The 12,105-nt window shown below is 35.0% G+C and overlaps 1 protein-coding gene across 4 annotated transcripts in view; it reads right to left on the bottom strand.

Annotated features, from left to right (window-relative positions):
* The window catches only part of USP9X (ubiquitin specific peptidase 9 X-linked), a 112,237-nt gene that overhangs the window by 13,374 nt on the left and 86,758 nt on the right, over nucleotides 1-12,105 (bottom strand). For all 4 annotated transcript variants that reach the window (XM_087813519.1, XM_087813520.1, XM_087813517.1 and 1 more), the window contains 7 exons: nucleotides 11,197-11,387; nucleotides 7,493-7,666; nucleotides 5,070-5,211; nucleotides 3,059-3,812; nucleotides 2,629-2,752; nucleotides 1,625-1,850; nucleotides 985-1,114 (listed from right to left, as the gene is read on the bottom strand). In XM_087813519.1, coding sequence (XP_087669645.1) covers nucleotides 985-1,114; nucleotides 1,625-1,850; nucleotides 2,629-2,752; nucleotides 3,059-3,812; nucleotides 5,070-5,211; nucleotides 7,493-7,666; nucleotides 11,197-11,387 — 1,741 coding nt within the window. The remainder of the gene's footprint in view (nucleotides 1-984; nucleotides 1,115-1,624; nucleotides 1,851-2,628; nucleotides 2,753-3,058; nucleotides 3,813-5,069; nucleotides 5,212-7,492; nucleotides 7,667-11,196; nucleotides 11,388-12,105) is intronic.

A 12,105-nucleotide genomic window follows, 5' to 3' on the forward strand; every position in this document is an offset into this window, starting at 1 on the left:
ATTTCTAAGTTTGAAATACAGATTCCACTTATGCTTGTTTGTATTCTCTTCCTTCTTAACTACAAATAACCAAACATCTCCAGTATAAAAGGTAAGAGAAAATACTACAAACTACAGAAACAGGAAGTACAATGTTAAAAGGGCCACATAGCATTTGGTGATTAGTAAGTTTACACACAAAAAACTTAGAATGACAGGAATATTTGGGTATAGAACATAATTTTGGATATGACTGTATTTTCTATTTTTTAAAACTTTGTACTAACACCTGATATATCAAATGACAATGGAAGGCTTTTGGATGATATTCCAAACCACCCATCTATTTCACTCAACAAACATTTACCAAGTGCTACTGCACAAAGTTCTGATCTTTGCAATCTAGTCGGGGAGCAACACAAAAACTTAAACATGTAAGTATAAGACGGTAAAACATAATTTCACGGCAAATATTATGGAATCACTGAAAGGAAATGAACACGTGATGTTAGAAAGAGGTTACTTTGAGCAGAGTGTCGTTATACAGAGGTAATAACATATAAATAACGGTAATTTAAGTGAATATTTATATTATTCTTAATTTTAAGTTATTTTACTTCAACAAATACTATGTATAAGTAAGTCCTTCACTAAAACTTGGTGAGTACATACAACCATCTATGGATCTTCTGAAAAAGTGGATTCCTTGTGCTAGCTTTGAGAATTCTGATTCAGTTGGTTGGGGTGGGGCCTAGGAATCATATTTTAAAAACACAGACACATCTGGCACCACCTCTTTAGGAGACAAAAATATGATTACGACAGAGATTCTGACCTGTGTCTACTGCAGAGGTAAGACAACATGTACAACTGTAAGTTTCAGATGAAATTCATAATAGGTTTTATGGAATATTGTTTCTATTTTAGACCAGGTTATATCTTATCACTTAATTTAAATGACTTCACCATTTAATACATTTAAACAGAATTATGAAAACTTCTTACCTAAATTGGCATACATTACAAACAGGTTGAAATACTGCTGTAAATGACGCCCATGCTCTGAAACTTCCCTTCTCAAGAGATTTAGTACTGCTCTTAGTAAGTGATCGCTCAGGCTTAAGTTGTCATAAGCCTGTAAAGGATAAAATATTAGCTATTTTTCAGGAACAAGATACAAGTATAATTCTATCCACATAAAAATGGGACATATACATATATATCAGGAAGTTTCTGGAAGGACTGATCACAAAGTGATTAAAAAGGGTTTGTTAGAAAAGGGAATGAAGATACAAGGTAGATTTCATAATAGAGCCTTGATATTATTCTAATTTTTAAAAAGATAAGTCTATTTTAAAGAAATGTTAAAAAATAATCTATATAACAGTAAGTGTATAATTAAGCCACTGCATGTCAGTGATTCAACAGAGAAAATTCAAGTTTTTAAAGAGTAAATAATCACTATGTATTGCTGTGAAGTATTTTAAATGGAACCGATAGACATCAGATTGTGTGGTGTGTGTGCATGGGTATGTTTGTTACGTAAACATATAAAACAGAGGCACATATATTTGTGACTTCAAGTTCCAGGAAACAGAATTTGTAAACATTTAATCATTAGGAAAAAAAAAACCTGAGCGATTACCTGACTAGAAGGTCCAGGAGATGCAAAAGGTGAAGGACATGGCCCATCTTGCAAGGAAAAATGTGCAATAAAAACTATAAGTTTCGCAAATGCACCCCTCACTTCTGCACTAGGGCACTCCAAGAGGTATTCAGAGAAGCGATTTGAAACATTAAAAAGGACATTATGAGCAAACCAAAAACGTACATTCTTGCTGTGACGAAGGAGAATACACAATGCATCATACCTAAGATAAAATGAAACAAAAAAATCTATGAGTATCAATTCAGTAACATGTTTCCTATAGTACAAGGGTGGGTATCTATGAACCAAATGAAAACCAAAAACCTTTTACTATAGGAGGTTGCTTGTAGTACTAATATATTTTTTTAATTAAAAAAAAATTTTTATTTTTGTTAAAAATATTACAGATCTAGTACTAACATTAAAATGACAGATGAATACTATACTTGGTCTATTCTCAGGGAGAGAGAAAACAGACAAAATCTTGTATACTTGACCTCTCTATAATCTATTACCATACTCCTCCCTAGGTTCAGCATCAAAACAATACCCCTTCCCTTAAACATCTTACCACTGGATAAGTAAAAATTGTTAAATCAAGGTATTATAATGGCCTTTACACTTTCACAATTAGAAACATAGGAAACACATTTTAATTCTTTACTCTTTTAATCTAGGGCAGAATTTAATCTAGGAAAGCTAACATGCATTATTTCCTGACAAAATAGTTCAGACTTTTAACTATCATCCTGTAATCTTTCATACAGGGGATGTCAAAGATGATATAAAATAGTAGAAGCAGAATCCTGCTTTTGAATAAAAGGCCATGTTTAATCTAAATAATTATTTTAATAAGATTTCTCTCACTTTTGCTAAGAGTTTTTAATTCTGCATTCCAAATCTGAAACAAGATTATTATGGTTTGGGAAAACAAAAAGCAGTATATTAAAGAACCAAACTAAATGCTAGTATAATAGGAATGAAAATACAAAGCAATGTACCAGTCACTGGCAGAGCCACGGACTACTTTCTTGGTATGAAATCCTGTGGTAAAGAGGAACCTAGCAGCAAGTTGAATACTAATCATAGTGATTTCTTCTGCTTCAGGCAACAGGTGATCTTGCCCTATAAATAAAATGCAGATATAAAAAAAAATCAAACAAATTTCTATGTCCAAAGCCCATTTTCAGACAAGTCTACATTTCCACCAATTTTCAGAAGTCCTAGCTTTTTAAAAAAACCCTCTTAGGCTACTCAAGAAATAATTCTTAGTAGTTCTCTAAAGCACATGCCAAACTAATGCCTGAGTCAAAACCAAATTGTCATAATAAACAAAAGCTCCCATTTTCAAATACGAAACATGTTGATGCCTGCTAAGAAATCCTGTAAGTTATGCTTTATTATTAAGAAGCTAAATTTTTCGATACTTACCTGGAGGAGGATTTAAGTAAACACCATTACATGTAAGCAGTTTTTTCATGAACTGAAAATATTCCAAACTGTACTGCATTCGGTTATGCATGAATTGCACATTCTGTTTCCGTACACTTCTCTCAATGGCTGACGGCATAATAATCTGATGGGGTCTTGAGGTGACAGCAAGCTCGGAGATGTATCTTATCAACTCATCACCTTGGTCTATTGTGTCCAATCGCTCATAAAAAAGTATGTAAGCATTCCACCACCTTTTCTGGCGCCTATATGACATGCGCTTCATCATGTGATCAAATACTTCTCCCATGTACTCGCCACCAAAACACTGGTTTTTCATTTCTTCATCATCATCCATTTTACATTCTGTTACGTCTCCATCATCAAATTTATACCAGCGATTTCTCTCTCCATCTACACCATTCCTTTGAATGATATAAGAATAATAATGTCCACCGCTTGCTTGGCCACTGTGTACAAGCACACCAACAAGCCTGTATTTCGTGCTTCCTGCTGCCTCACTTTCAGACTGCTCATTCTGTTGTATCAGCTGACTCTCTGGGTTTACGTTATCTCCTTCCAGCTTTGCAACACCTGCAACTGTGTAAGGTTCCATGTCCAGCTCTCGAGGAAATTCAAAATAATCATTGAACTTGATTGCACACTCTCTTTCCCAATCATAGTCGAATCGTTTCAGTTGAATAGCAAGAACAGGAGGTAATTTTTTAATTAGCAAGCGTTTTACAGTATCAACCTAAAATAAACAGACCAAGTTACTAGATGCTCTCTTATAATCAATCTGCTGCAAAAAACAAACTTTAAAACTGTATCAAATTCTCTCTTTTTAAATTGAATTTACTGGGGTGACTCGTAAATTCTCTTAAAACTAATCTGAAATTGTAAGTGTAAACACATACATGACAAGGAACACAAGGTAATTCTGTCACAGTTGATATTAAAAAAAAACATTAACTAAAACTAATATGGAAATAGCTGATGTCATTTATTATAAATTGCAAAAATTAGTAATATAGACATTCCTTGCTGCCTGGTTTTTATATTGTCATCATTATCTAACCATTATTACTTGTTTGCTATTTACTGCTGCTCTAATGAAGGTGTAGTTTTCTGCAAGCAAAATGAAGAAATACAATAATAGCAGCTGATATTTATTGGGTAATTAGATACCAAATAATATGCTAAGTACTGCCCAAGTAATAACATATTTAATCCATACTTAGACAGGTACGACTGAATCTTAAGGATGAAGGTTAGGATAGCAGAAAGATTAAGTAACCTGCCTCAAGTCTCAAGAGCTGTGGGTGGCAGGCAGTATGGCTTTAAAACTCACCATATCTCAACCCCTAGACTTTAATACCTCTCTAAGTGGTGTGTAAGGTAAAAACAAAACAAAACACAGGTGAGTTTGATCTGAGAGGGCTCAGGAACCCAGAAAGATACACATCATTGTATGTATGTATGTGTGAACTCTCTCTCCCAAAAAGATGTTAGTGCCCACAGATAAAAATTAACAGGTGGATCTAAAAATATGATCCAAGTGGTTTGAAGAAATCTTATGTAGCTAAATAAAGTAATTAACGGTTTTAGCAAACTTCTTGGTCTTGACAAGTAATGCTGGACATGAGAGAAGAAACAATAGGTTCTACAACTCTATAGCTTCGAGGATTTCAATAGCAGTTTTGTTGAGTAATGAAAAATGTTTGTGTAACTCAGACAAGACAATGTGATATTAAGCTGTTATGGATTCTAAAATGATTCACTCTCATCTTTCTTACCTGTTTTCCCTAGCCTTCTACTACTTTCTCTCAATCTTCTTTCCCTGACAAACATTTAAATCAGTTACCATCTCAACTGCCCCTCTGCTACCACTATAACAAAGTAGGGTAGGAATTTTGAGTAGGGTGAATTCTGAGGACAAAAAACAAAAAACTTCTTCCAAATCCATTAAATGTAATCATAGTTACTATAAACAAAAATGGACAATTCATACCTTTTTATTGCATTTTTCACAATGATATGCATTTGCACCTTCTAATAAATCTCCTTTGACATACTGTTCCAAAGAATCAAGAAGATTTTGGTGATTTCTAATGTCTACATTCAAGGTCGTAAAAGATTCTTCACACTCGTATCTAAAGATATCATTTAAAAATGATCAAAAAGGATTTATTTCTTAGTCTTCTAAACATTTAGTTATGGACATCTGCAGTATTTATAACACAACACAAAATCCTTAAGTCACAGAATGTTACCAATAAATGACAATTAACATTTATTGGTCACTTACACTAGGTTCTTTGTCTTCATGACAAATCTGATAGAGAAATAGCACCATCTCTACTTCAGAGATGAGGGAAATAGGACACAGAATGGTTAATTTGGTCAAGATGACTAGACAAAATGGTGTTTTGAAGCCAGGTCTCTCTGGTTTCACAGCTTATACTCTTTATAGTCTACCATGATGCTTTCTTTCACCGTTGTCTGTTTAGAAAGCAATTCATGCCAAAGCATAAATAAACCTTACTAAAGCACAAGTTTAAACACACGAATGAACGGAATAAGCAACCTGAGTAGGAGGAACCAGAATCACACCTTGTGGAAATTCTGTACTACAGGAATTTTCAGATTTGTGATGAGACATTCATAAATTCAGAACATGGGATATGGAAAACACATTGTGGATCATCAAATTCATTCATTGAACAAATAAATTGAGAGCGCCTTCCAAGTGAAAAGCAGTGTGGGATAGTTGATGTTTAAGACAGTCCCTCATATTTAGGGCTTTTCAATTTTGTTAGGGAAAAAAGACAGGTACATAAATAAAAGGATTTATAAGTGACATGAATGGAACACAAAGTAAGTATTAAGCAAACTGCTACTATAACCAGGGAATAGCCCATAGAGAAGAAAAAAGTTAAATCTTATGACTTCAGTTAAAAAATAAGACGTTCTAAGTTGAGAAGTCAGTGAAATTTTCCTGTAAAAGGCCAGATAGTAAATATTGGGCTGTGAGGTCTCTGAGGTTGAGCATCGACCTAGGATCCAGGAGATTGGGGTTTGATTCCCAGTCAGGGCACATGCCCTGGTTGTGGGCTTGATCCCCAGTAGGGGGCAAGCAGGAGGCAGCCATCATTGATGTTTCTATCTCTCTCCTTTACCCTTCCTTCTCTCTGAAATCAATAAAAATATATTACATATATGTAAAAAAATTAAATCAAGGACTAACTCCTGGCTGGTGTGGCTAAATGGTTAGAGTATTGGCCCGTGCACCAAAGGGTCTCAGGTTCAACTCCCCGCCCCTAGTTGGGGTACGTGCAAGAGGCAACCAGTTGATGTGTCACTCTCACTCCCCACCCGCCCCAAACAATGAAAAAAATATCCTCAGGTAAGGATTAACAAAAAAGAGAGACGGGGAAAAAAAAAGAACTAACAAGAATAGATGAATAAGGAGTTGGCTATTTTATCAGCAATTAAAAACAAGAAGTAAAAATGAGAATTTTATTGTCCACCTAATGTAAAACGTCTTTAAAAAACACCAAAAGTTGTCCAGGCTATGTGAACAACTATATGCCCTTGATCTGAATGGTTTAACCTAATGGAAATTTCTCAGTCTTATAGTATTACTCTCCTCCAATCACATCCCTATGTTAAAAAATGAAGCACGCCCCACCTACCATATACACACACAACCAGTGACTACATATAATATTGTCTGGGCTCGTAGAAAACACCATCTTACTGTGATATTTTGGGGGGGAAAATTTCAAGCCAACGTTAACTGATAATATACAAGAGATATTCCAAAGCAAAATTTCCATGTAATAAGTATAAACATTATCAGTAATGAACTTTTAATAGTTATTGAACTATTTTCAATAGTCCTGTAGAAAACAAACAACAGGCCCCTAACACACACAAAAAACGCCATTTGTTTAGTCTTTTCCTATGTTTTGTGTGGAAAACATGCCTTAAGGATAATGACAATAATCAATGCTACTTTAAAAGTCACTATTTCATCTGGATAGGAAATACAGTTCCATGCCTGTCATCTTCTAAAGTTATTCTATTTACAATAGTATAATTATTTTAATTCTAAAATAAAGGGCAAATTTATAAGTAATATCTATATTGGTATGGAAAATGCCATTTTATTTCCTCACAAGTAATCACACATAAAATAATGCAAGAGTATGAAATAGTAAGAGATTAGATGGAGTAAAAAAATACCAAATTATTTGACAAAAACAAAACTCCCAAAGTAGTGAAGTATACACAGTACATAATTCACGCAGTCTCAGGTATTTAGTAATCAGTGGCATACTACACTTTTATACATAACCAATAAAATCTTTATTTTGTTAGTAAATAAACAGTACAACATGAACTTTAAATAAATATATAATTAGCACTTACCTATGTGGGCAGCCTTGACAAATCTTCTGATCAGCAAAGGAACCTCCTAACACTTTACTTAGCATAGCGGGATGTCCCAAGGCTTTCAAAGCTTCATCTAAACTATCCACCAAAGAATTAAAGAATTCTAAAGCATCGTGTTGTTCACGCAGATTAACAGGCTCACCCCAAAGCCTAAGAAATAAATGGAATAAAATATGTAATGTGTGATACTCCCAGAACAATGTATGCAATATATTTTTCAGAAAAACAAACAAAAAAACCCCAAACCAAACCAAAAAACAAACCCAATACAACTACAAATGACAGCATATAAACTGAGAATTTATTTCTCCACTAATGTGAGTTAAGTAGAAAGAAGTAAATGCTCTTTACATATCGAGTGCAGTGGGGGAGAAAGTGAGGCTCATAGGAAGAGTGGTAGTCCAATGGAGAAAGAATTAGCATGAAACTACTGGTATGGCGGATGGATAGTACGGCTCCAAGAAAAATAGTTTAAGGTAATATGGTATATGCATGCATTTTTAAGCCAACTAAAGATGCTACTAAAATGGGGTAGTGGATCTCACTCTTAAGTAGATATTATAATTATTCTTTTATTTCTTTGCCTAAATTTCGGGTTACAGATACAGTACAAGGATAATATTTACTCCTCCCCCCCCTTTAAAAAATATATCTTTATTGACTTCAGAGAGAGGAAAGGAGAGGGGGAGAGAGAGAGATAGAAACATCAATGATGAGTCATTGATCGGCTGCCTCTTGCACGCCCCCTGCTGGGGATCGAGACCGCAACCCAGGCACGTGTCCTGACCTGGAATCAAACCCTGATCTCTTGGATCCTAGGTCGATGCTCAACCGCTGAGCCACGCTGGCCAGGCAATATCTATTTACTTTTAAGTTGATTTTTCCAAACGAAAAGAGAAAGGCTTTACTTATTTTAGAGTTGATCTCTTTTGAGTAATCTGAGGACTTAAGTTAGGCAAATTGACCCAGAACAAACTGTCAATTGTGTGTACCACAAAATGAGAACGGAGACGGCTAAAACAGAGGCACTGTTAGAAACTATCAATGACATCTAATTTTATATTTAGAGTCACACATACAGACAATATAAGTGAATTTGTGCTAAGTGAGAAATATGTTGAATGTATTTTAAATATGCTAGTGGACCTAATTGTCTTCTGATAAATTCTTTTGTAGCACTTTTTCTACATAACAAATACTCTCATTCCCATTATACTTTAGACTTTAAATTTGTATACAGTGATTTAGAATCAAATATCTCATGGAAATGACAGCAATCCATTCTATTTGCTCTCAAATTGCAGTCAACTCCCCATACTTTTAAATATGTAGTCAACTATAATTACAATAGGGAGAAGGTACCTGTATAATGGAGGGGTCTGTTAAGACACCATGAGATCAAAGCTAATATCACCAGTAATCAGAAAAATTGATACCATGGCCTCCCAATGCAATGAGAAGCATAGAATATCACCTACATAGTTTTCTTGCTAAGAAATATTTAACTTAAATCTAATCATGAGAAAATAATCACAAAAATCAAGAAAGTGAGGGACATTCTGCAAGACAACTGGCCTAGACTCTTCAAAACTTTCAGTGCCACAAAGTCATAACAACTTAGGGAGATTATTTTAAATATGACTAAAGAGGTTAACAAACTTTTTGATTCCTTTCAGGATACCAAACTGGGATTAAAAAGAAAAAAGGCATAAAAAGTATTCTGGGAAAATGAGAATACATCCTGATGAATATTAAACATTATTAAACCCATATTAAATTTCCAGGGTGTAATAATTGTATTATATGCAATAGAAAAATGTCCTTATTCTTAGAGGACACATGTTGAAGCATGTAGGGGGGTAAAGTTTGCAAACTGTTATCAACTAGTTTAGAAAAATCCAAACAAAACCCAAAGCCAAGTATACACCCATAAGCAAATAGGGCAAACTGTTAACAATTGGTCAGTCTGGGCAAAGAGTATAATATAAAGGTGATCATTATAGTACTTCTTTACCTTTTCTATTGGTTTGAAAATTTTTAAGCAAAAATTTAGGGGGTAGTGAATATATAAAGAGTATATCGCATGGCTAAAGTGTATATAATCTAAAAGCCTTATGGCTGAGATGGGACAAGCTAGGGGAAGAAAGAGAACAGGAACAGTCAAAGAGGAAGGTGAGGGGTATGCCAGGTGATGGGAGTGAAAGAACAAAAGCAGTCTGGCCAGTGTGGCTCAGTGGTTAAACGCCAACCCATGAACCAGCAAGTCACGGTTTGATTCCTGGCCCGGGGATGTGGGCTCGATCCCCAGTAAGGAGTGTGCAGGAGGCAGCCCATCAATGACTCTCACCACTGATGTTTCTATCTCTCTATCCCTCTCCCTTCCTGTCTCTGAAATCAATAAAAACATATTTAAAAACAAACAAAAAAACCAAAAAAATAAAAAAAGAACAAAGGCAGAGCTGGAAAGGAGGGTGGTACATGCAAGCCAATAGTATGAATTAAGTAGGGGGCCTAGTTAGGATAATCAGAGGAATCTATATGGTGAGTCATGGGGTTTCAAAAGAAATCTAAGTAGTATCCTTGTAGGGAAAAGAGATGTTGCACTGACTAAAGCACGGAAGGTGGATCAGAATAGCAGCCATCAGGTGACCCTTTGCTTCCCCTGCTATCAGCAGGAGGGAAGATACCTTGAAAGGATTCTAAGGAGTATTTTAAAAACCCACCGTTACAAAGGGTTTGAGTCTTTTTTATATTCATTTTATAGAAAATGATTTAAAAAAAAAAAGTCAATGAAACAAGATCAAGGTATCATTGAGGATTAAAAAAAAAAAATTTAAAGTATTTATCCCACCTTTCCTATAAAACTGTACATCAGGACAGCCAAATACTTGGTATGGGAAAGTGTCCCTTTATAGATCTACTCTAGCTAATAAATGAAACTGACAAAATTGGAACATTGCCATTGTGTAGTCCTGATGAAATCCTGTATTTAGGCAATTATCACCATGACTGCTCTGAGAGGGATATACATTATATCCATTCACTGAGGCAGACATTACCACCTACGAAGCAACCTTGCCTATTCTATTTAAAACAACCAACCAATCAACCAACCAAACAAAAAAACCACCAAAACCTCCTCAATCTGATCAAGCCTCTAGATCTCTCTAATACAGGGGACCGAGGAAAACAAACTACTAAAATTCCACAGGGATCCTATCCTATCAACAATATCGAGATGGTGGGAAAATTTACAAGATAAACTACTCTATTTTTCCCTTCAACAAATAATTGCAAGGGTAAAAAAATTAGAAGAGACTAGAGCCACAACAAAATTTTGGTATATAAACTTAATTTGTATCCTGATTTGGCCATGAGTTGATAACTGTTGAAGGAGGGATCATACTTCTATAAATATGAAAAGTTTTCCAAACAAAAATAAAAAATTAACATCTTAGAAGACTAAAGAATGCTGCTTCTCCTTACCAGGACACTTTCTATCTCCTCCTTTGAGGACAATGAACAAAAAACCCTAACTAAGGTAAAGTTTGAATATTACGATTGCTTAAATATTAAACATAAAGATGCCTTCCAATATACATCTACAAGTTTAATCTAGTGTATTGAGATGTTCTCAAAGGTTTAAGCAGTATCCCTATTACTACCCACCCATAGTTTACCTGAACTGTTTCCAAAATCCTCTGGGCACATAGTACTGTAGCCGAGAAGCAGCTAAATGACCAAAGATGACCTGAAGGTGTCTTAGAACACCAATATTGTATTCTTTTCTATCTTCTGTTTTACTTAATGCAGGTTTGTCTTCAAATTGTTGAGGATATCCAAATACATCATCTCTGGGATCAACATTGCTCTAGAAACAAGAAAAAATTATCATTAATGAACCAATCTAACTTCAAAGTATAGTACAATGTGTTGAGATAAATGCCAAAGAGTTAGTGAACAAATGGCCCGTATGTCTATTTCTTATTTCCAAAGCCCTTAACTCTAAATTTGTAAATTTTAATTTATAGTAATAGTGTTTATCCCCAACATTTCACAAGAGTTGTTCTAAAAGAATAACCTTGACTACGTATCGGAGAAGTGGACAATACAGGTAATATAACAGAGTGTAGTGATTAACTTAGACTGAACTGGACACAAATGCAGCCTCTGTACTCACAAGCTAGGTAACTTTGTATAAGTAAGCTACTTAACATTCCTAAGCTCCAGTTTCCTCGTATGTAAGTAGGGACAACACATTCTTCATGCAGCTGTTGTGAGGATTATATGAAATAACTTTTGTGAAAGAAACTGGAACCTTTGTACATGATTGGTGGGAATGTAAAATGGCGTAGCTATTGTGAAAAAGGATTCCTTTAAAAATTAAAAATAGAGCCCTGTCCGGGTGGCTCGGTTAGAACGTCATCCCATATACCAAAAGGTTGCAGGTTCGATCCCTGGTCAGGGTGCCTATGGGAGGCAACCAATCAATGTTTCTCTCACATCAATGTCTGCCTCTCTACCCCTGCCCCTTCTCTCTCTCTCTCAAAAACAAAAAACACACACACAAAAATCAATATCCCCCATTG

Source organism: Miniopterus natalensis, chromosome X (genome assembly GCF_054644295.1).
Source record: "Miniopterus natalensis isolate mMinNat1 chromosome X, mMinNat1.hap1, whole genome shotgun sequence".
Classification (NCBI taxonomy): domain Eukaryota; kingdom Metazoa; phylum Chordata; class Mammalia; order Chiroptera; family Miniopteridae; genus Miniopterus; species Miniopterus natalensis.